At 46.8% G+C, this 25,779-nt stretch overlaps 2 protein-coding genes across 3 annotated transcripts in view; both read left to right on the top strand.

The window, feature by feature from the left end:
* Positions 1–25,779, top strand: part of ACACB (acetyl-CoA carboxylase beta) — a 193,107-nt gene that overhangs the window by 13,383 nt on the left and 153,945 nt on the right. The gene's annotated exons all lie outside the window — the stretch shown is intronic.
* LOC137525909 (zinc finger protein 84-like) lies at positions 16,220–17,164 on the top strand. Its single transcript, XM_068247148.1, has one exon. The coding sequence runs from the start codon at positions 16,220–16,222 to the stop codon at positions 17,162–17,164; it is 945 nt and encodes a 314-aa protein (XP_068103249.1).

Below are 25,779 nucleotides of genomic sequence, written 5' to 3'. Positions count from 1 at the left end.
ATAAAAAGTCTTCAACATACCCTTGTGAGAAGAGGCATGGGTGGTGGTGGGTGCTGGGCAATAATGCCTGACGGCCGTTTCACGCTGGGATAACGCTTCTACGGAGGCAGAAGCGCTATCCAAGCGCGAAACGGCCGTCAGGCATTATTGCCCAGCACCCACCACCACCCACGCCTCTTCTCACAAGGGTATGTTGAAGACTTTTTATGCCATTTTGCAAGATGTTGCACGCCTGCACTTTATGTATGCTACAATAAATTGAACACTTGCAGCAGTGCCAGCCTTCCTGCTCTTCTTACTTGTTTGCTGTTTGTTTATTCTGTGTTCTGAAGCCAGTAGAAATAATTCAGTTTCCCAGAATGCTCTGGTGGAAGAATTCCACATAGCTAAACACGAGCGCTGTTAAAACAGCGCAGGAGATTTGGACGCAGGCGGTGCCACCATCGAATGTAATAGGACTTCCGGCTATAGCGGCGTACAGTGAGTAACTTCGGCGCCGTCAGGAAATAGACCCATAGTTTATTTAAAACACTGTAATTTGGCCTCCGAATTACCTAATTCCCCACCATCCACGTTGACCTGGAGGGGGAATAGTAATTAACACTGCAGGGACTTGTACAGGAGCAAGGTAAACCATATATCGGCTGTATCCTGCACTCAAGTCTACTGGCGGCTATTTCATAGGTACGCAGCTAAACAGCCTAGGCTTAAGCCTCATACACACGTACAAGGCATGTCACGTATCTGGGATCAGTACCTGATTCCTTGGGTGACATAGCTGGGCTGAGGCTGACAGACGCGTCATTAGCCTGCAGGCTAACAACGTGTTCTCATCCTATATGGGGGCAGAGCGATGCGGGCATGATGTCACACGGCAGGCGTGGTTAGTGGAGAGAACAATGTTCTCGGCAGAGGCAGCCTTTGGGGGAGGCAAGTGGGGCGATCGCCCCAGGCCCCGCACCTCAAGGGGGCCCCACAATCATGCCTGCCATGCCCATTTGGTGGTAGTGCAGGAAAGGGCTACAGAAGTATAGCTGCTTGTGATTTGAATAGTAGTAAGTAATTTACAAATTCATAGTTCTTTTTATTTTGTTTTATGCACTTTATATTTTGCACCGACCTCCCTTTTATTGCTTAGGTTTTTGTCTTCAGCATGCTTTTTGCATTTTTGTAATGAATTTCTACACTGACATGAAGCTTGCCAAATGTCAGATTAAGTTACGTGCAAGAGCCTCAGCCTGAGGGGCCCAGGGGCTTTTAGGTTAGTCAGTGGAGCATGGCTTGGAGCGTGAGGGGGCTCAGGCTTGAGCCTCCAGACTGGCTGGGTGCTAGGCTTGATGGGGAGCTAGGGATACATAGAGGCTGGCTGGGGAGATAGGGGTGTGTACCAGACTGGCTGGGGATGGGTGCTAGGCTGGATGGGGAGCTAGGGATACATAGAGGCTGGCTGGGGAGATAGGGGTGTGTACCAGACTGGCTGGGGATTGGTGCTAGGCCGGCTGGGGAGCTGGAGATGGGTGCTAGGCTGCCTTGGAGAGCTGGCGATGGGTGCTAGGCTGGCTGAAGAGCTGGGGTTTGGTACTAGGCTGACTGAAGAGCTCAGGATGGGTGTTAGGTTGGCTGAGGATGGATGCTATCCTGGCTGGGGAGCTGGAGATAAGTGCTAAGCTGCCTTTGAGAGCTGGGGATGGGTGCTAGGCTGTCTGCAGAGCTGGGGATGGGTACTAGGCTGGCTAAGGAGCTGGTGATGCGTGCTAGGCTAGCTGGGGAGCTGGAGATGGATGCTAGGCTGCCTTGGAGAGCTGGGGAATGGTGCTAGGCTGGCTGGGGATGGGTACTAGGCTGGCTGCGGAGCTGGGGATGGGTACTAGGCTGGCTTGGGTGCTGGGGATGGGTAATAGGCTGGCTGGGGATGGATGCTACGCTGGCTAGGGAGAAGGACCCACATACTTTAAGGCTGCCACTGTTCTTGGCCATCGGCCAAGAGGGGTCAGGGGCTGCTGTACATGCTGGATTCTCGGCAGAGACGGTCCAAGTTTCATCTAGCGTGTTTATGGGGCTTAAGCTTGGATCGAAGAACATTATCTGGGCTTGGTGGTAGACAGGGAAAGGAGCAAGAACCGGAAAGGCTATATGGGATCCAGAGCTTTTGCTCTCCATAGGTGAGTATTTAACTCAACTTTTTGCAGCCTTCTTCAGCAGAGCTTTAAGTTTGGGGGTTTTTGTTTTTAAATTTAGTTTGTGTCTGTTTTCCCTGATATTGGAGCTGGTATTGAAAACTCAGTTTCAGAGCAAATTGCATGGAACTAATTAAAGAAGCAAAGAAGAAGGTGGGACAGCAGGAACTGTATCCATATAATTAGAATAGTCAGATACCCAGCACTCAAATTACCAGATGATAGGGAGATAGGTGCGCTCCCACAGCTTAATACACAACAATATACAGGTAATGTCTGTGTGCACTTACATAGTTACATAGTTATTTGGGTAGAAAAAAGACATACGTCCATCGAGTTCAACCAGAAAAAAAAAAAGTACAACACCAGCCTGCTCCCTCACATATCCCTGTCCAATTAGACCCAAAATGGAACAAATTCCTTCCCGACTCCAGATGGCAATCAGATAAAATATTTGGATCAACATCATTGGGCATTACCTAGTAACTGTAGCCATGGATGTCTTTCAACGCAAGGAAAGCATCTAAGCCCCCTTTAAATGCAGGTATAGAATTTGCCATAACTGCTTCCTGTGGCAATGCATTCCACATCTTAATTCGAGATGGCATGAACGGTTCGCATGCGAACGTATTCGCGCAAACTTCTGTGGTTTGCGTTAGGCTCAACTTTGACCCTCTACATCACAGTCAGCAGGCACATGGTAGCCAATCAGGCTGAACTCCCTCCTGGAGCCCCCCCCCCCCCTTATAAAGGCAGGCAGCGTCAGCCATTTCACTCACTCGTGTGGCTGCAGTAATTAGAGAAGGGAGAGGAACCTGCTGTGCACATAGGGAATGCTTAGTTAGACTCTTGTTGGGCTTATTAGCTTGCTCCTTGATGATACTTATTGCTAAAAAGCACCCCTCAGCAGCTCTTTTGAGAGCTAATGTTGTTGTTGTGATCTATATTTTTTTTTTTGTGTGTGTCCCACTGACACTTACATATACAGCCCTGTCAGTCAGTCGCAGCTGGCCCTTGGCCCCTTGCTAATTCCTACTGTGCCACTGCCAGGCCCAGCACATTCAGTGACTACCTGTTCACGGTACCTGTGTGTGTGACAGCTGCACATTTGTAATACCAATCCCTGCATACCTGTTCAGTGCACCTACCTACGTGACAGCACGCAGTGTTATACTATATACTACCAGTCACTGCACCTGTTCACGGTACCTGTGTGTGTGTGACAGCTGCACATCTGTAATACGGATCCCTGCATTCCTGTTCAGTGCACCTACCTACATGACTGCAAGCAGTGTTTTATTATATACCACCAGTCACTGCACCTGTTCACGGTACCTGTGTGTGTGTGACAGCTGCACATCTGTAATACGGATCCCTGCATACCTGTTCAGTGCACCTACCTACATGACTGCAAGCAGTGTTTTATTATATACCACCAGTCACTGCACCTGTTCACGGTACCTATGTGTGTGACAGCTGCACATTTGTAATAGCAATCCCTGCATACCTGTTCAGTGCACCTACCTATGTGACCGCAAGCAGTGTTAAATTATATACCACCAGTCACTGCACCTGTTCACGGTACCTGTGTGTGTGACAGCTGCACATTTGAAATACCGATCACTGCATACCTGTTCAGTGCACCTACCTACGTGACCGCAAGCAGTGTTATATTATATACCAGTCACTGCACCTGTTCACGGTACCTGTGTGACCGCACGCTGTTTTATATACCAGTCCGTGCATACCTGTTAACTGCACCTGTGTAACCGCACATTGTTGTACCAGCAGTCACTGCAACCTGTTCACTGCACCTGTGTAACCGCACATTGTTGTACCAGCAGTCACTGCAACCGTTTCACTGCACCTGTGTAACTGCACATTGTATTAGTCAAGTCAGTGCATACCTTTCACTTCATCCCCCCAATATGTACAAAACAAGAGGCAGGCCACCTGGCAGGTCTGTTCGAGGTCGCGCTGACGTATTCTCGCAAACTTCCGTGGTTTGCGTTAGGCTCAACTTTGACCCTCTACATCACAGTCAGCAAGCACATGGTAGCCAATCAGGCTACACTCCCTCCTGGAGCCCCCCCCCCCCCTTATAAAAGGCAGGCAGCGTCAGCCATTTCACTCACTCGTGTGGCTGCAGTAATTAGAGAAGGGAGAGTAACCTGCTGTACACATAGGGAAAGCTTAGTTAGGCTCTTGTTAGGCTTATTAGCTTGCTCCTTGCTGATACTTATTGCTAAAAAGCACCCCTCAACAGCTCTTTTGAGAGCTAATGTTGTTGTTGTGATCTATATTTTTTTTTTTGCGTGTGTCCCACTGACACTTACATATACAGCCCTGTCAGTCAGTCGCAGCTGGCCCTTGGCCTCTTGCTAATTCCTACAGGCCCAGCACATTCAGTGACTACCTGTTCCCGGTACCTGTGTGTGTGACAGCTGCACATTTGTAATACCAATACCTGCTCTGCCTCCTGCTCTGATTCTGGCACCCCACTTAACACTCCGTCGGCAGCCATCACCAAAGTGCCACCATCCCAGGGCTCAGCGGTGTGGACATTTTTTTGTTTGTCTGCCTCAGATGAGAGCAATGCCATCTGTACTCTCTGCCGCCAAAAATTGAGCCATGGAAAGACCAAGACCCGCTTAGGGACTTCTACCTTACAAAGGCACATGATTACAAAGCACAAACTGCAATGGGATGACCACCTGAGGAAAAGCAGCACACAAAAGCAAAGCCACGCATTGCAGTGTAAGATACCATCACGCAACTATTTCTCAAAAAAGGTGATACCCAAACTGTACTGTGATGTTGAAAGGCAAGTGGTGTTATCTCTGGCACACAGCGTGGGGGTCAAGGGTCCATCTGACCATGGATGCCTGGTCTGCAAAGCACGGTCAGGCCTGCCCGAAGACTAAGTCAGTCCCCACATAGCATCTCTGCCTGCACGCCGTGTGACTGCCTGCCCCAAAACTAATTCGCTCCCCACACAGGCTCTGCCTGCATGCCGCTTGACTGCCTTCTCCGCCACCACCAACAGGGTCCAGGACCCCAGGCGGATTCCTGAATTTTTAAGGCTGCTATAATAATTTTTCTGGTGCGTGTACAGGCCTGCCTAAAAACAAAACAAAAGGCATGTACATGTGTCAATTCCCCTTCGTGATGATTACCTTGCCACGGTGAAGGGGTTTGCGTATCACAATGAAGCAATGACCGCCGGCTATATGAGTGTCTCGGGGGAGGCATACCCAAGATAATAAGGTCGTTGCTTCATTGTGGACAGACCAAATTCGATCAGCTGGACAGTCACTGTTCTGTCATTGAGCTACCTCAGCCCGGCGACCATATGGGCTTGAAATCCGCTATCGCCTACACTCTGGCCATGGTGCGCACCAGTCCAGCACGGCCGTCACTACACAAACAGCTATTTGCGGTGCATTACACAGTTAGTTTGGTCTGTCAGTGTGAAGCAGTACACTAATTACACTCCCTGATTGATGTATACACATGCAAGAGGTTTTAAAGCACTTTAGGCCTCCAATTTAGCATGCAATGTGATTTCTGCCCTTAAAACACTCCTGTGCTTCAAATCCGGATTTTTCCCGGGGACTTTTGGCGTGTATCCCACTCCTCCATGCCCCCCTCCAGGTGTTAGACCCCTTGAAACATCTTTTCCTTCACTTTTATGGCCAGCATAAATGTTTCTAGTTTTCAAATTCGCTTCCCCATTGAAGATTATTGCAGTTCGCGAAAGTTCATGCGAACCGAACTCTTGCGGAAGTTCGCGTTCGAGGTTCGCAAACCGAAAATCGGAGGTTCAAGCCATCTCTAATCTTAATCACTCTTACTGTAAACATGGGCGTCCGCACATATGGCAAAACCGGGCATCTGCCCGAGCCTGACCGCCCGCTGCCCCCCCCCTGGCCGCGTGCCCATGCAGCCAGAAGGAGAGGAACAGCGCAGAGAAGAGAGAGAGCTATGGGCACAGTGGGGAAGGGCGGACATCTCCCCTTCCCTCACCTTAGGGGGCTCTCTCTCCCTCGCTGTCCCCTCCTGAATGAAGTGAGCAGCGGCTGGGCAGCGGGCGGAACTTACCTCGTCTCGCTTCTGCGCCGGAAGTTCTGGTGCCGCACTCTGGTCTGGATCAGACCAGAGTAGCGGCTAATCCATCCGGCGCGTGCGACGTGAGGAGGTAAGTTCCGCCCGCTGCCCAGCCGCTGCACACTTCATTCCGGACTCCGGAGGGGAGAGCGAGAGAGGGAGGGAGAGCCCCCTAAGGTTAGTGCCCATAGCTCTCCCTCTTCTCTGCGCTGCTCCCCTCCTGCTGGGGCACACATGGTCACCTTTTCTGGGGACATATCCCCCTGCCTACATATACTGGGACATATACCCCCTGCCTACATATACTGGGACATATACCCCCTGCCTACATATACTGGGACATATACCCCCTGCCTACATATACTGGGACATGTACCCCCTGCCTACATATACTGGGACATATACTGTGACGCCGTCGATATGACATATCGAATGCGTCATGGAGTTATGAACGCTAGTCTTCGCAAACCAACCAAACTGACAGTTTTTGGTTTAAATACACTTTTTTTTCCCTTCGCCAAAGGGCTGGAGAAATCTTTTCATGGTCAGTTAATTAGCCTCCTGTTGAAAAGATTCTCTGCCAGCACAGGGGACCCCTGAGGTGTTTATGACCTCATCCATCAGGTGAAGGGTAGATATCAGCCTGACAGAACCAATCTATGCATCCACTTGTAGACAGCCGGACACATAGCTGCCTTGTGGCCTGAGTTGAAAGGAGACAGGAATGATCCTTATCACGCCATCTGGCGGCACCCAAGCATTCAACAAACTGAAGAACCTATATTTAATAAATAGGCACAGTTTGGTAATATTTCTGGTGTTCCCAAGATCGCAGTTCCCTCAAATTCACGGAGTTTATTAGATTCCACATGACACTGGTCCTGAGAGATTTTCAGCCCTCTGGATCTTTAGGAACCAGTGCCAGTAAGGTGAAAGGGGGGGGGGGGGGGGCGGTGCTATTAGCGATCCAGACTCCTCGTGTTTGGTATTAGCAGATTCACACACTTACGCTGATTGTGAATATTCATTCGGGTTCTTGATATTACCTACGGGCATGCTGAGAGCGGGCAAAATATGAATTGGCCCAAAACCTCTCCCTGCCTAAGGGGGCATTGCCTTATTCAAATTGCAAGGCTGGACTTGTATGTGTCATAACTCCTCCCACCTACAGTGAGGAACAAAACTGACATGATCCAAAAGTCCAGGGTCCTTTACCTTCAATCTGATGCCTAGTAACATCCTGGCAGCCCGCAAGGACACGGGCCAAAACCTCCATCTTTGAACTTTCTAACAAAGGCCTGTTGGCCGCATGGCAACCGCCATTTTGGGACTTTCGCCAAAGACTTGCGATTGCCGCATGGACTACCAATAACGGTATTTGAACTGTATATAATCGGACATTCTGTTCCTTTTCTTCCCTTCTCTCTGTCAATCAATCTGTTCTAAAATAAGCTGTGTGTATGTAGTTTAGAAATAAACTAACGATTTTATCGTTCAGTCTTGTGCCTGTTCTGGTCATCTGATTGCTGCTATAACGAATCTGCCCTCTGAAGAGTCAGTCATACTACCGCATTGTTTTATGATTTGCTTATGATTGTTGATTTGCTAGCTAGGTTGTAAATAACCGTTTCTTCCTTCTAGGATTAGCTAGTACCAGATTTCCTGTGCGAAATCGATAACTTTCGTTCCTCGATTGTAAATACAATTCGAGATTGCATCATATAGGGACCCAGCAACCTTTCTTTAACGTCACATTGCTCACAGTCTTTAAGCCGTCGGAAGTGACTATTCCCCGAACGGTGACTTGAGCGTGTTGAACGTGATTGGGCTGGCTACCGTATTATGATAGCGGGAGTCTCTTTCCTCCCTGAACTTGAGAGAGTGGTGGCAGTTTACTTTATTTACCCGATTTCCAGCGCGAAATCGATATTTTTAGTTTACCGATTGTATATACAATCAGAATTGTACATGTATGGACACCTCCAACCAATCTTAACCGTTTACTACGCACACAGTGAATTTGCCTCCAGCAGTCTCTAGTGCATGAGACCTGCATGGCAACAGTGGCCTAGTAATACGGGATTGGTGGATGTTTGTCCCATTACATATTGTCGGCAGCTGCGCGACCAATCTTTATTGTCAGTCTGTTCACCGTACTTCCTGCGTATGCTAACGGGAGCAGATTAGACGGGATTGGCACGCTCTTTCGCCCTTTTCTTTCTTCCCTCTGACGATCCAGCAACCGGTCTCGTTGTCCGTCTGCGCCCGTACTTCCTGCGTACGCTAACGGGAGCAGATCTCGACGGGATCGCGGGGCTGGATTGTCACATATACCCCCTGCCTACATATACTGGGACATATCCCCCTGGCTACATATACTGGGACATATCCCCCTGGCTACATATACTGGGACATATCCCCCTGGCTACATATACTGGGACATATACCCCTGCCTACATATACTGGGACATATACCCCCTGCCTACATATACTGGGACATATACCCCCTGCCTACATATACTGGGACATATACCCCCTGCCTACATATACTGGGACATATCCCCCTGGCTACATATACTGGGACATATACCCCCTGCCTACATATACTGGGACATATACCCCCTGCCTACATATACTGGGACATATCCCCCTGGCTACATATACTGGGACATATCCCCCTGCCTACATATACTGGGACATATACCCCTGCCTACATATACTGGGACATATACCCCTGCCTACATATACTGGGACATATCCCCCTGGCTACTTTTTCTGGGGACATATACCCCTGCCTACATATACTGGGACATATCCCCCTGGCTACATATACTGGGACATATACCCCCTGCCTACATATACTGAGACATATACCCCCTGCCTAAATATACTGGGACATATACCCCCTGGCTTCATATACTGGGACATATCCCCCTGCCTACATATACTGGGACATATACCCCTGCCTACATATACTGGGACATATACCCCTGCCTACATATACTGGGACATATACCCCTGCCTACATATACTGGGACATATACCCCTGCCTACATATACTGGGACATATACCCCTGCCTACATATACTGGGGACATATACCCCTGCCTACATATACTGGGCACATATACCCATGCCTACATATACTGGGCACATATACCCCTGACTACATATACTGGGCACATATACCCCTGGCTACCTGTTCTGGGGACATCTCTACCCCTGGCTGCCAGTTCTGGGGACATCTATACTGCTGGCCACCTATTCTGGGGACACCTATAGACCTGGGGCTACCTATTTTTGGGGAACCACTGCTGTCAGATTGAGTGTATTTTGGGGAACTGCTGCCAGGTAAGAGGTGTCTACATATTAAGGGGGCATTCTGCCTATTTATGTGAAAAGCTGTCTATTTATGTGCCTCATGACTGCTGAATTTGTCTTGTTGCGGGCCTCAGGGTTACTGACTTTGTCTTGTTGGGGCCTCATGATTTGTTGGGGGCCTCAAGATTGCTGAATTTGTCTTGTTGGGGGCCTCATGATTGCTGAATTTGTCTTGGGGGCCTCATGATTGCTGAATTTGTCTTGTTGGGGGCCTCATGATTGCTGAGTTGGTCATGTTGGGGGCCTCATGATTGCTGAATTTGTCTTGATGGGAGGAAGGGGGGGGGGCTCATGATTGCTGAATTTGTCTTGTTGGGGGTCACATGATTGCTAACTGCGAGACTATGGAAAAAGCTGAATCATCATCATATGAGACAATAGCATTGAACCTACTTTTTCCGCTTTTTAAAGCAGAAAATGAAACTGGGAGGTTCTAAAAAAAATGAATAATTTTTTCAGGAGTACGATGGATGAAATTGTTTATCTTCACAGTTTATTTTCAACTCAATTTTCCATAATGTTCATGTATGAGTTAAAACGTTTGTATTTAGTTTAAATTGCTGTTGGCACTTTGTGATAGTAAAGTGACTTTGCCGTTTGGACACTCGACCTCCAAAAGGTTTGCCACCACTGTCCTAATCTAATGTCCCACCATTGCTTAGTTCATGTAAACTTGTCTCCACCCATGACCACACCCACATTCTGGTTCATGACCACACCCATTTGTCGGCGCGGCGCCGCATGACGTAGCTCCATTTCACCGACCCAGATTTGCGGCTCTTTTCGCTCCCCACTTTTTGCCCCCCCCCCCCCCCTGGAAAAAAATTTGCGGACGCCCATGACTGTAAAGAACCCTTTCCTTTGAGAAGGCCTAGGGACAAAAAGCTCATCCGCCAAGCTTTTATATTGCCCTCCGATGTATTTATACATGTTAATTAGCCCCTCTAAGGTGTCTTTTCTCTAGACTAAATAAACCAAGTTTATCTAACCTTTCTTGGTAAGTGAGACCTTCCATCCCTCGTATCAATTTTGTTGCTCGTCTCTGCACCTGCTCTAAAACTGCAATATATTTCCTGTAATGTGGTGCCCAGATCTGAATTCCATATTCCAGATGTGACCTTACTAGAGAGTTAAACAGGGGCAATATTATGCTAGCATCTCGAGTCTTTATTTCCCTTTTAAGGCATTCCAAAATTGTATTAGCTTTAGCTGCAGCGGCTTGGCATTGAATACGTTTATTTAACTTGTTGTCGATGAGTACTCCCAAGTCCTTCTCTAAGTTTGATGTGCCAGCTGTAACATATTTATTTTGAATGGTTCTAGACCATTGGTACGACCAAAATGCATGACTTTACATTTTTCAACATTGAATGTCATCTGCCATTTATGTGCCATCTATATATAGCCATCCCACTTGACATTAATCTCTACAGTTCATCAATATCCTTATGGCTTGCCACATCTCAGAATTGTTACACACCGATATCTAAATGCATCCAAACTCCTATCAAGTGAAATGTGCTTCCCGTAACACAGTTTCCAATTCACGCTGCACAATATCCGTCTCTTTACGCCCCTCTCCATCAACACCTTTTAAGATCTTTTATGGAAGATCTCAGAATAAACAGACAATAACCACCACAGCGCAACTCTATTGTAATCACAGGGCTGCCACTGCGGCACTGTGTGTTTTAGTGGGTTGTCCCTGTCTTCACATGTGCTGCTGCCAAACCGGCTAACCTTTCAGTTCGCTGCTCCAATCAGTAAGACAGAAAATACAGCCTGTGTTTACTATATAATAGAGTTGCACTATGATGGCGATTGTCTGTTTATTCTCAACACTCAATGTACTCAAGTCTTAACAGTACTGCATTGTGTTTATAAAGGAAAAGTAAGCATGACCTTTGAGTTCTCAATGACACAAAACACTAGATTCTTTAATATACAATGCTGGCTGAGATTTAACTCTAAAATCAGCAGTTCAAGCTTACAATCATATCCACATTTGTATACATCAATACAGCCAATAGGCCAGAACCCAGGTTTATATACTATAAACAAGGAGTTCTCAAGCCTCACCTGCCAAACCTTGGTGACCCTCATGGCCTCAGCAATGGTACATTTTCAACTCACAGCTAAAGCATTTGATCAACTTTCTTGTAAATGATATCCACTGTAACCATAATCTAGCCCTAACAGAAATCGGCGGTAACACTGAGGCCCCTTGCACACTGGAATACTGATTTGCACTACACAGGACCAGAGACTGCTGGTACGAAAAACAGTTCCTACCAACATCACGCCGCATGGATTCGTAGATCGTGCTGCTCTCCCATCGCTGAAGCTCACTCGCTCTGCCGTCGATATGACAGCAGAGCTCTGTGAGACGGTCAGGAGCCGATTTCATTGGCTTCTGACCCTGTGATAAATGTGAGCCAATGAGATTGGCTCACAGTGTTCACGGGTCAGGAGCCAATAAAATCAGTCCTGACCGGATCACAAAGCTCTGCTGTCGTACCGACAGGTGGACGAGTTGGTTGTAGTGTTGGGAGTACACCACAATCGGCGGTAGCAGCAGGTCGGTGCTGCGCACTAATTGCACTCTATGTCCTGGCAAGGAATGGATAACAGGTCCCAAACCAGGGCGTAGATTTCAATTAGCGCTGTCTGAAAACGGTTAATAATAATATATGAGGAGGCCTTAGCCATATTAGTAAATATCTTATTCCAGTCTAACTCTCGATCAAGTAAAGAGTATGCTAACCACTTTGCCATGGGTGGTATAGTAGAAGGGAACCATAATACCAAATATGCAGTAAGTAAGTATAAGGCCAAGTTTGTCAGATTCCATGTTCAATAGGGGACATGTCCCTAGTACGGAGTTCTTTAAGTATGGAGTTAACATACCATGCTGGATTTTAAACTCGTTTTTACTTAAAAGACTGCCTAGGAAATAATAACTTTTCCAGCTGTTAAGCGGTAAGTGGCCCAAGAGCAATGAAAGTTCACAGAGTTTATACTTAAACGACCACTATCGCAAAATTTGTAAAATTTCAAATACACGTAAACACATCCAAATAACAAGTACATTTCTTCCAAAATAAAATGGGCCATACATTACTTTTCTCCTATGTTGCTTTCACAGGGGTCACACTTGTCGGCTTTCGTGCGCGTTTTCTGCACAAAAAAACTGTTTTCAACTGAGAACTCATGTTAATCAATGAGCTAGGTCACACTTAAAGGGAATGTCCAAGCAAAATAAAAAAATGAGTTTCACTTACCTGGGTCTTCTACCAGCCCCATGCAGCCATCCTGTGCCCTCATAGTCACTCACTGCTGCTCCAGTCCCCCGCTGGCAGCTTTCTGACCTCGGAGGTCGGCGGGACGCATTGCGTACATTTTTACGCATTCCCACCAGTGCAGGAACATTAACACATACATTTTTACGCATTACTGGTTTAATGCGTAAATTTTTACGCATTAAACCAGTAATGCGTAAAAATGTATGTGTCAATGTTCCTGCACTAGCGGGAATGCGTAAAAATGTACGCAATGCGTCCCGCCGACCTCCGAAGTCAGAAAGCTGCCAGCGGGGGACTGGAGCAGCAGAGAGTATATACCTGATTATTGATGATCTGCAGAATCACCGATAATACAGATATATTGCTAACCTCTGGACACCTCTAGGTATGTGAGTGTTTGGTGTAACAGTAGTACTTTGAGTAATGCACCTGCAGAGCAGGTGATCATAGGCAGTAAAGGAATACTGCTCTTGAGGGCACAGGAACCTTCCAGCAGCCTGAGACTCTCCAAGGGGTGGAGTCAGGCTGGAGACAGGAAGGGCCAGAGAGTGAGTGACACCTGAAGGTGGATGTCACTATCTGATCTGGAGACTATCTCTTAAGAGGAGAGATAGCTCTCGAGGTTGGGCACGCCTGGTCGGCAACACACGGACAGATAAAGTACAAAGACAGAAGGCTGATTCGGTATCCAAGGCAAGCAGGGTCTGGCAACAGAATATCAGATATGCGAGGTACCGAATCAGAGATCAAAGGGATAGTCAGGAAAGCAGTAAGTCATAACAGATATCAACAATGCCTAGTCTGGGTGTGAGGTCCTTTGTCTCTACACCCTGGAACTAGTCTGATGAATAACATATAGATAACGCAAGTCTGGGTGTGAGGTCCGTGGTCTCTACACCCTGGAACTAGTCTGAAGTATAACAGATGGATAACACAAGTTCCCTAGTCTGGGTGTGAGGTCCGTGGTCTCTACACCCTGGAACTAGTCTGAAGTATAACAGATGGATAACACAAGTTCCCTGTGAGGAAACGCGGAAAAGCCGCCGCATGTGCCAAGAGCTAGGCGGCTGACTCCGCGTCCTACGCAGCGGTTGCACGCGTCTGGCGGTGTGGTGGAACACAGAAAAGCCGCCGCATGTCTTGACAGCAAAGCGGCTGTTTGCATGCAGCAGCATGTGCTTGGTGTGGCTGGGTCTGTTAGTGCACCTAGACAGATGGAGAGCTATGCACGCGCGGGCCTGAATGCAGGACCTTTATACTAGCAGGGGAAGGGTCAGCTGATCAGGAAGATCAGCTGACTCTTGCAGGACTCATGATTGGCTGAATGTTTTGGGCGGGGCAGCAGAGTCCAGCAACTATATATTCTGCTGCTTGTCAGTTGCTGGTTGTCTGCCATTGCTAACACTTGCGTGAAGGCACTCAGACCATAGTCAGATCCCAAAGTGTGCTAGAACCGGCCGGAGTCGGGGATCCACACTTAGCCAGATTCTGTTGATAGTTTAAAGTACTAGTTTGATTGTGATTATTGTCATGACCTGTTTTCCTGTCTGACCATTCTTCTGAAACTCTGATCTTGTACTTTGCTATTCTGATACTCTGTTGCCGAACCCCGGCTCGCCTCTAGACTCCGCATCTGCACTCCTGATTCTGTACCTCGATATTTCTGATACTCTGTTGCCGAACCCTGCCTGTACTTTAGACTCCGCCTCTGCCTTTTGAATCTGTACTTTGTCTGTCCGTGTGTTTTCAACCTGGCTTGCCCGACCGCGAGAACTGACCTTACTGTTAGAGGCAGTTCCCAGATCCGTTAGTGACACTACCTTTGGTGTCACTCACGCTCTGTCCTTCCTGCGCTCAGCCTGACTCCCCCCTCGGGGAGGTCTAGGCCTTCGGAAGGAATCTGTACTTGCGCAGTACTCCTTGCTGCCCTGTACCTGCTCTTGAGGTGCAGCCCTCAAAACATTACTGTTGCACTAAACACTTACACTCTCCCTGGTGTCTAGAGGTTAGACATATCTGATTATTGACGATTCCGCAGATCCTCAGTAATCGGGTATATCTGTATTCTTGGGGATACTGCGGATCGCCAAGGATCGGATTCCCTCTGGTTGCTGACACCGATCGTTACAGAACGCCAGACCTGTTAGTGACACCCTCTATCTGGTGTCACTCACGTTCTGTCCTTCCCTCTCCCTGTCTGACTCCTCCCCGTGGAGAGTCCAGACTACGGAAGGAACTTGTTGCTGAGACTGCAGTAAGGTCTGAATCACCTGCTCCACAGATGACCATTAGAGTCGTGTCATTTGTATCGCTGAGACTGCAGTAAGGTCTGAATCACCTGCTCCACAGATGACCATTAGAGTCGTGTCATTTGTATCGCTGAGACTGCAGTAAGGTCTGAATCACCTGCTCCACAGATGACCATTAGAGCCGTGTCATTTGTATCTCTGAGACTGCAGTAAGGTCTGAATCACCTGCTCCACAGATGACCATTAGAGCCGTGTCATTTGTATCGCTGAGACTGCAGTAAGGTCTGAATCACCTGCTCCACAGATGACCATTAGAGCCGCGTCATTTGTATCTCTGAGACTGCAGTAAGGTCTGAATCACCTGCTCCACAGGTGACCGTTAGAACTGTATTTATCTGTCTGTACCTTCCAGCCCCACTGAGGGGCCTTGTGTCTGGTCTGTTCTGTTGGTGTCCTGAGTGTTCCTTGCCAACTCCTGTGGTAAGGTCCTGTAAAACCATTATTCCGCAGATCACCAACATTCAGTCATCTGAGTAGTGGCATAATCGTTACAGAATGGCAGACCCAAAAAACATGGTGACACTTGATGAACGGATCGATGTGTTAACCGCTACTCTTAAGGAGGTTAGGGAAACGGTTGATACATTACAGACTCAGGTTAACCAACTGACTGAGTCAATTAAGTGTATTTTAAACTCTGTTGCATCAGTGTCACCCTCCTCTGTAATTCAATCTAGAGTACCCTCACCAGGGAAATTCATAGGGCACCACTCTAGGTTATCTGAATCAGAGAGGACGCGAAGACGCCTAGAGGGTCTTTGCTTCTATTGCGGACAACATGACCACTGGGTACGAAATTGCAGGAAAAAGCCAAGAAAATTTTTTTGGGGACGGTGAGAGGCCCGAGTTCTAAGGAGTCTGCTGCGCCATCCCCGGGAAATAAGGGTTCTGGTGCTAGTTCAGATCCTGGCCTCCAGAAACCATGTGTTGGTGTAACTAAACTTATGGTGGGAAATCTGTCGCTTAAATATCACCCCGATTTAGATATCTCCCGTCCGTCTGAAAAATCTTTTCCGTGTTCACAGTGTAAACAGGATTTTGTATATTATGCAGATCTCCTCAATCATAGAAAGTCCCACGTACATCTTGCACCCCCGATTATTCCTGAGGAATTGCATTCTGATGAGAACTCGTATAGGGGAAGTGCGACCTCACTGGGATCAGAGATTAGTTTTGAGGAACAACAGATAGAGAGCTATTATGCGGATAACATTTCCGAACTTTATGAGAGTGATGGCTCTATCTATAGTCATGAATCTGCTGTGCAAGGGTCAAGCTTGCTTATGGCAGCAAATCGAGTTCAGGAGTCTGAAACCGTACAGTCTTCAGCTCCATCATCTGACCAGGTTCTAAGTAACAAGAAACCACATTCAGGTTCTGAGCATGGTTTGGATCTTGTCAACCATAGTAGGCCCCACTTTAAGGGATACATATATTCGTGTTCTGAGTGTGGGGACTCTTTTGTACCTGAGGGACAACCTGTGACTAATGGGGAATCTCACACAGGTGAGAAATTATACGTGTGTCCTGTATGTGAGGAGAAACTTCTCAGTCAAGGGAAGTCTCACACCAATGAGAAAAAGTATTCATGTTTTCTGTGCTGGGCCCCTTTTGTATCCGAACTACCGCCTGTAGCCCATGGGAGATCTCACACCGGTGAGAAGCAGTACTGGTGTTCTGTATGTGAGGAAGAACTTCTCAGTCATGAGGAGTCTCACATTGATGAGGAATCATATTCATGTTCTGAGTGTGGGGACTTTTTCGTACCTGAACTGCGACCTGTTGCTCATGGGAAATCTCACACTGGTGAGAAGTTGTACTGGTGTTCTGTATGTGAGGAAGAACTTCTCAGTCATGGGAAGTCTCACACTGATGGGAAATTACATTAATGTTCTGAGTGTGGGAAATGTTTTAAACATAACATAAATCTTGTCAATCGTAGAAACTCACACTGCGGGGGATAGCTTTATTCATCTCCTGAGTGTGTAAGATGTTTTGTAAATAACACTGAACTTCTCAGTCATTGGAAGTCTCACACTGATGAGAAAACTTATTCATGTTCTGAGTGTGGGAAATGTTTTTCGCCTGATGTACCGGTTGTCACGCATGAGAACTTTCGCACCTGTGAGAGCTTGTATTTATGTTCGGAATGCGAGAAATTTAGTGACTGTTACATTTATACCTTGTTCCAAAATTCTGAATCTGACACAGGACGGTCCTCGACTTTGGTATCTGATCAGGTGAAGAGTGTGGGTATGAGATGAGGACGTCGCTATCATTGTCTCCTGGGGCGTGTCCGGAGTCCACGCCTCAGGGGGGGGGTACTGTGAGGAAACGCGGTAAAGCCGCCGCATGTGCCAAGAGCTAGGCGGCTGACTCCGCGTCCTACGCAGCGGTTGCACGCGTCTGGCGGTGTGGTGGAACACAGAAAAGCCGCCGCATGTCTTGACAGCAAAGCGGCTGTTTGCATGCAGCAGCATGTGCTTGGTGTGGCTGGGTCTGTTAGTGCACCTAGACAGATGGAGAGCTATGCACGCGCGGGCCTGAATGCAGGACCTTTATACTAGCAGGGGAAGGGTCAGCTGATCAGGAAGATCAGCTGACTCTTGCAGGACTCATGATTGGCTGAATGTTTTGGGCGGGGCAGCAGAGTCCAGCAACTATATATTCTGCTGCTTGTCAGTTGCTGGTTGTCTGCCATTGCTAACACTTGCGTGAAGGCACTCAGACCATAGTCAGATCCCAAAGTGTGCTAGAACCGGCCGGAGTCGGGGATCCACACTTAGCCAGATTCTGTTGATAGTTTAAAGTACTAGTTTGATTGTGATTATTGTCATGACCTGTTTTCCTGTCTGACCATTCTTCTGAAACTCTGATCTTGTACTTTGCTATTCTGATACTCTGTTGCCGAACCCCGGCTCGCCTCTAGACTCCGCATCTGCACTCCTGATTCTGTACCTCGATATTTCTGATACTCTGTTGCCGAACCCTGCCTGTACTTTAGACTCCGCCTCTGCCTTTTGAATCTGTACTTTGTCTGTCCGTGTGTTTTCAACCTGGCTTGCCCGACCGCGAGAACTGACCTTACTGTTAGAGGCAGTTCCCAGATCCGTTAGTGACACTACCTTTGGTGTCACTCACGCTCTGTCCTTCCTGCGCTCAGCCTGACTCCCCCCTCGGGGAGGTCTAGGCCTTCGGAAGGAATCTGTACTTGCGCAGTACTCCTTGCTGCCCTGTACCTGCTCTTGAGGTGCAGCCCTCAAAACATTACTGTTGCACCAAACACTTACACTCTCCCTGGTGTCTAGAGGTTAGACATATCTGATTATTGACGATTCCGCAGATCCTCAGTAATCGGGTATATCTGTATTCTTGGGGATACTGCGGATCGCCAAGGATCGGATTCCCTCTGGTTGCTGACACCGATCGTTACAGAACGCCAGACCTGTTAGTGACACCCTCTATCTGGTGTCACTCACGTTCTGTCCTTCCCTCTCCCTGTCTGACTCCTCCCCGTGGAGAGTCCAGACTACGGAAGGAACTTGTTGCTGAGACTGCAGTAAGGTCTGAATCACCTGCTCCACAGATGACCATTAGAGTCGTGTCATTTGTATCGCTGAGACTGCAGTAAGGTCTGAATCACCTGCTCCACAGATGACCATTAGAGTCGTGTCATTTGTATCGCTGAGACTGCAGTAAGGTCTGAATCACCTGCTCCACAGATGACCATTAGAGCCGTGTCATTTGTATCTCTGAGACTGCAGTAAGGTCTGAATCACCTGCTCCACAGATGACCATTAGAGCCGTGTCATTTGTATCGCTGAGACTGCAGTAAGGTCTGAATCACCTGCTCCACAGATGACCATTAGAGCCGCGTCATTTGTATCTCTGAGACTGCAGTAAGGTCTGAATCACCTGCTCCACAGGTGACCGTTAGAACTGTATTTATCTGTCTGTACCTTCCAGCCCCACTGAGGGGCCTTGTGTCTGGTCTGTTCTGTTGGTTTCCTGAGTGTTCCTTGCCAACTCCTGTGGTAAGGTCCTGTAAAACCATTATTCCGCAGATCACCAACATTCAGTCATCTGAGTAGTGGCATAATCGTTACATTCCCTAGTCTGGGTGTGAGGTCCGTGGTCTCTACACCCTGGAACTAGTCTGAAGTATAACAGATGGATAACACAAGTTCCCTAGTCTGTGTGTGAGGTCCGTGGTCTCTACACCCTGGAACTAGTCTGAAGAATAACAGATAGATAACACAAGTTCCCTAGTCTGGGTGTGAGGTCCGTGGTCTCTACACCCTGGAACTAGTCTGAAGAATAACAGATAGATAACACAAGTTCCCTAGTCTGGGTGTGAGGTCCGTGGTCTCTACACCCTGGAACTAGTCTAAGCATAAACAGAATAACAGTACAAGTAATCTGGCTCAGTGTGAATTCCCAGGTCCACCTGGTTCAAACACACTGTTGGATCTGACTAAGGTCTAAGTGCTTCCACGTAGTGTTCGCAACGGCAGACAACTTGAGACTGGCCAGCAGTAACTATATATGGAGTAGTGCTCTCCGGCACCACCCCTAATTGATCAACCAATAGTAACCTGCTCTGGAGTTAGCTGATCGGCGTGATCAGCTGATCTCTCCTTGCCCAGTATAAGAGTTCTGCCTCTCAGCGCGCGCGCGTGTATTCCTAAGCCTATGTGCACTAACAGACTCAGCCACACCAGACACATGCTGCCGCGTGCAAACCGCCGTGCTGGACACGGAACCAGCCGCCTTACTGTTGTTACATGCGGCGGCTTTTCCGCGTTCTGCCCTGTCACCAGACGCACACTTCCGCGTGCAAACCGCCGCATTGGACGCGGAATCCGCCGCCTCCTCAGCAGCACACGCGGCGGCTTTTCCGCGTTCTCTCACATACCTCACTCTGATTCAGTCTTCTGCCTTTGTACTGTATCTGTCCGTGTGTTGCCGAACCTGCTTGTCTGACTCTTCTGCCCTCACCAGTGAGCTTAGTTCTGGTGAGGGATTCTCAGTTTAGTAATCACCTGCTCCTCAGGTTGATAGCTGCAGTATAGTCTGAATCACCTGCTCCTCAGGTTGATAGCTGCAGTATAGTCTGAGTCACCTGCTCCACAGGTTGATAGCTGCAGTACAGTCTGAATTACCTGCTCCTCAGGTAGATAGCTGCAGTACAGTCTTAATCACCTGCTCCTCAGGTAGATAGCTGCAATACAGTCTTAATCACCTGCTCCTCAGGTGACTAGCTACGCGGTACTGTCTGGATCTCCTGCCCCTCAGGTGATCACCTGCCGCAGTACAGTCTGAATCGCTCGCTCCACGAGTGATCAGTATACATTGTCTTACTGTGCATCACCCGCTCCTCGGGTGAACCTATCACTAACTCATCTGTGTCTCCAGCCTGCTGGAGTACTGATTACAGTTTTCTTTAGAGATACCTCCTTTTACCAGCTCCTCTGGGATAGTGGGTATCTCTATCTATATTTACTGTTGCACCAAACACTTATCTTACAACTGGGTGTCCTGTGTCTTGCTATACTTGCATTATTGGTGATTCTGCAGATCACCACATAATCAGGTATAACATCTGTATTATTGGTGATACTGCAGATCACCAATAATCAGAAAATCAGTTCTTGCTGACACCGATCGTTACAACCATAAAATGATTTTAAAAAATATAAATATACGGTATATGACATAGAATACTTCTGGTTCTTCAGGCTTTATCTGTAATACTGAAGCATTTTTATTATCTTGAACACAGGTTTAGATTATAAACAGCTAAAATAAACTGTGTTTTTGTATGATGCTATTTCAGGATTTTGTTTGGGGGGAATCCTGTTTCACAGGTTATCATGTTCTGAAGCTTGATAGCCAAAAGAAGTGATGAAGAATATCTATTTACAATTCCTAGAAAACAGCTGACCACAGACCATGAGCTGTGCTAAATGAAGGTCAAGTCATTGTTATTACCTATAACAACATTGACAGAGGACCTATAATATCACAATATGCCATCCTTCATTTTAATGCATTTACTATGTATAGTGCTGTCATCTTCTGCAGTGCTTTCCACTGTACAGAATCAACTGGTAGTTGTGTATGTGTGACTGGGGAGCACAGGAGGGGGGGCAATGAGAGGGGGGAAAGGGAAGTAAGAAGTCAGGCCCCTTCCCTGGTAGTCATGCCTATGTGTATGTGTAATCATAGTATTACTACATTGGCTATCATTCATAAAAGCAGTGCGGGAAAAAAAAACTGTGCGGGAAAATACCGCATTCGGTATTTTAGACTTCTTTGTGCTCATTCATAAAAATGTTTACAGTTGCGATAGTACTGCAGTGTTTTCCTGAACTAGGCTGGCGGTAGGCTGGCGGAAACATGAGAAGCTGCCGAGTTGATACATTTTCTCCTCCAGAGACAGCGTTACTATAGAAGAGGTGGCCCCAGCATCCCTTTACATGTGCATTTTTTTTTAAACTGCCTCTGTTTGCCCTGAAATAAAGTCTATTAGTCTTTCTAAACAATCTATTTAATTGCCACAGCTTAGAACTTCAAAAAAAGTTACACATGCAGGCTTTGTGATGTGAAATAAATCTGAAGACGGCTACCCAAGGGGTTAAAAAACAGCCTTGGTATTCCGGCATGCCGTTTTTTGCTCTGCTCTCACTGCTGCTGCTGCATGGGAGGTCTGTCTCATTAGCTTAGCTGTTCTTGCATGCTTATCACTACTTCAAAGGGAGCGGTAATCTCCGTGCGATACCGCTTGCTCTAATCTTTATGAATTGACATATGGTGACATTTGTTAACATAATCACTGCACAAGGCGGTAATTTATCGCTCTGCTCAGGAATGTCAGCTTTTCATGCAGAAACAGCTTTTATGAATAAACACTTTGCTAAGTGCTCGGTAAATTCAGCTGTTTTCAGCATTTCCGCATGGGGTAATGCTTTATGAATGATACCCAATTTGTGCCATGACTCTGGATTATGGTCCATATCCTATTAAATTTTCTCCAAGGAGATATTTTCAAATCTTATTAATGAAATACCTTTAATGCTCCCACCATGCAAGAAGATACTCAAATACGTTTCATGTTACTTTTATTCCTACTTTTTAGTACTTTCTCATTTGCTAGGTACTGAAAAGGTATTTTTAGAGAAGATGAAAAATGATTTCCTAGGAGAAAACTTAGGATAAAAAGTAAACTGGATAAGGACCTATGTCTTTCCAGATAACTGATATACAACTCAGCAAAATGTTCTGATGTTTATTCCTTTCATGGCCAGTACTCTTTCATACATTGGAGTCCAAAAAAACAATTTTATCATCTGACATCACATTTTAATGGTTTTGCATACAAAATATAAATCCTGCAGTGTTTTTTTTGTTTTTCTTTTCCACTGCAGAAATGTGAACAGTGACATGTAATAACCACAATTCTGAACATACTGAGCTGATTCCTTTCAAATCAAAGTTCCACAGATAAATACTTTTGGGTGTTCACTTTTTTAGATAAAGCACCACTTATTCTGCTAAATTTTTCCACTTAAAGGGTACCTGAAATGACATGTGACATGATGAGATAGACAAGTCCTACAGTGCCAAGAATACAAATAATAGGCTGTTTTTCTTTTCTTCTTTTTCTGCTTGAAAGAGTTAACATTTAGGGATGCGAGTGACAGTCTCTCTCTAGTCAGGACTTAGTTGGACTATAGAGTAATCCTCACTGATAAGGAACAATAATAACCTTATTTTTATAGCGCTTCTCTCCCTGGGGACTTAAAGCGCTGTGACCACAGCCATAAAACTCGTTCTTGCCAGAGGAACATTTCTGAGTGCAGGGGATAGATTTAAAAAATGTACCGTAATAGTGCATATATTTTAGCTTCAGCAACACTGAAAGACTACGCTCTCCATCTGGAGATCATATGCAGGTTCCACATACACATTGACATAAGGTTGTTACTGGCCATTTTGGTGCCCCAAGAAAGGTATCTTTCTCCCCACTTGGGAATAGAAATCGTAAGACCATAACCTACATTGATTAGATTTTCACCGGGGGAGGGGGCCAGCATATGTAAGTTGTGCCCCTAAAATATTTGCAGCTTAATTAGCACATTAATACCACCTGCCTCATCATTATGTTATTTAGGGCTCCTTTGTTATGCAATTTAGCAGTGCCCATTTAGGTGATTCATTTACCATCCATTACTCTCTTAATGGAACTAGCAGTTGTGCATAAAATTCCATAAAGCAGTGTTCTAAAAATAGCTACGTGGCGCCCCATTCTGCATATGTCATCTTAGGCATCTGCCTGGAGTGCCTAATACTAAAAATGGCCCTGACATTAGGGATAGTGTGGATACAGTTGTTTAGATAAGAAACCTATTTCATGGAGCTGATATTAATTACAAAGGTTATCTGGAACGTGCAAGTGAGTGTTGAAACCAAGTTGATTACATGCAGCAGAAATCGGTGTTTAGTGATCCCATCCTGTCAGAACTTTGTGATTGAAGTCTTATTTCATAGATGCTTCAGTTTCATCCTAACAGAATAAATAATTCCCTAGTTGAATTATAGCAGGGAATACATTCGATAAATTAATTTCTAGGGAAAAGAGTCTTATCATAGTTCCACTCAGCGCTTCAGGATGACTCACTCTACTATAAATGTTTAGCTAAATAGAATGCTTGGCTGCACGTCTGTGTCTGCCTGTTATCAACATATGTGGCTGAAATAGCTAAATTAAAAGAAATATCCACATATTCATACAGTAAAATCCCCCTGCAGTAAACTTCAAGGGACCTGGGCAAGTACCGGTAGTTTACTACTGTATATCAGGATTAGTCATACACTAGGTGACCTAAGCCAGTTTTAAAACGAGCTGTAGGTCTGTCACTGTCACATTGTCAGCGTGCATGCGCCCGCTGCGCGCACACACATCCGCCACGCGCGCTCATGTCTGCCAAGCGCGCGTGCATGTCCACCACTGCGCACATGTCCCACATGTGCGCGTGCACGTCCACCACTGCAGACACACGCCCACCCTTCCTGACCCTGTCCTCCACTGCAAGCCGCACGTGTCTGCACATGCACAGAGTGGGAAAACACACACATGGACATGGGACGCAGAGACACTTAGGTTTTATTTGTTAGGATTGCATATCCATGCAGGCACAGACCGCTTACACACTCACCATGGGCCTGGGAGGTACACATTACATGGGGAAAACCTGGGGGGCCTGACAGGTGGAGGTGGCTGCACAGATTTCATGCTGAAATCTATTGGAAATCTGTGTGCCCTGCTCTGGCAGCAATAGATCTCTGGTCATATTCAAGTTTTGTAGTATTACTTTTACTGGATGGTGTCAGAAAGAGTATAGATTTCACACAGGATCTCTGGCTGTCACTCCGGGCATAAAACAGCACACTCTGTACACTGACACCTCAGCTACCATAATTGTGGTGTCCAATAATATCTCAGTATCACCACAATACAAGTCAGTTGACACTATGTAATTACTGGGCACCCAATACACACAAAACGTTCCAGAAAATAGCTACACAACACACTAGTCGGCAGTGAGTCCAACAACAGATGAACAGATGAAGTTCAAGCACTACAGTGAATTAAACACAAATCTAAATAGTCCCAGAGGCAAGCTTTAACATTTCCACAACCCACATTCTGTTCATAGCTATTGAACAAGTGTTGGCATCATGGGCACATAGGGGCAAAATGGGGGAGCTGCCCCCCCCGGACAAACAAACAGCATGTCCGTTCCCGCTGCCTATCATGTAACAGGCCACGTCAGACCTCCTATCAGACGACGACCAGTGAGAAGCGGGCGCTAGTACCTCGCGGACACCGCAATGATATGCAGGAAGTGTCGTCATATGTAACTTCCGCATATGCAGCACGGTGTCCACAGGAGGTCTGAGTGACACTGCCTCACTTCTACATGATAGGCAATGGCGACGGACGGGACACATCACAGTGAGTGTGGTGGGGGTCCCTGTCACTACCTAAAATGGGGGGCACCTGTCACCACCAAACTGGAAGAAGTCTCTGTCACTAAACATGGGAGGTCCCTGTCTTTATCTAAACAAGGGAGGGGGGTAACTGTGTTAGAGGCGCTCACAATCCGTACCATAGTCCTAGTCTAATTGCTAAGTCCTACCATTGCTAAGTTCATGTAAATTTAGCTCCACCTGTGACCACATCCTGGTCCATGGCGGACACCCATGGTTGGCGGCTGTCTCGGGACTCTAGTGGAAAACTGGCTTAAAGTTGACCATACACTTATCAATTTTCCCATTCGATTCCCGACAGATTCTAACCTGCCAGAAATGTATTGCACCAACATGTCTGATCAATTGATTTTGACCTAGAATCAATCAAAACTATTGATTGAACAGGAAGGAAAAGTCTGGTCCATCGGGGGTGAGGAGGAGCAGGGGTTGAGTCATGGACCACTCCGCT

This window comes from Hyperolius riggenbachi, chromosome 1 (assembly GCF_040937935.1).
Source record: "Hyperolius riggenbachi isolate aHypRig1 chromosome 1, aHypRig1.pri, whole genome shotgun sequence".
Taxonomy (NCBI): Eukaryota; Metazoa; Chordata; class Amphibia; order Anura; family Hyperoliidae; genus Hyperolius; species Hyperolius riggenbachi.
The sequence above is the reverse complement of the archived record's forward strand: the minus strand, read 5'-3'. Positions and strand labels throughout refer to the sequence as shown.

What these genes read in the sequence shown, in the direction of transcription:
- LOC137525909 (XM_068247148.1), top strand. Translation starts at nt 16,220, where the DNA reads ATGGTGGGAAATCTGTCGCTTAAATATCACCCCGATTTAGATATCTCC.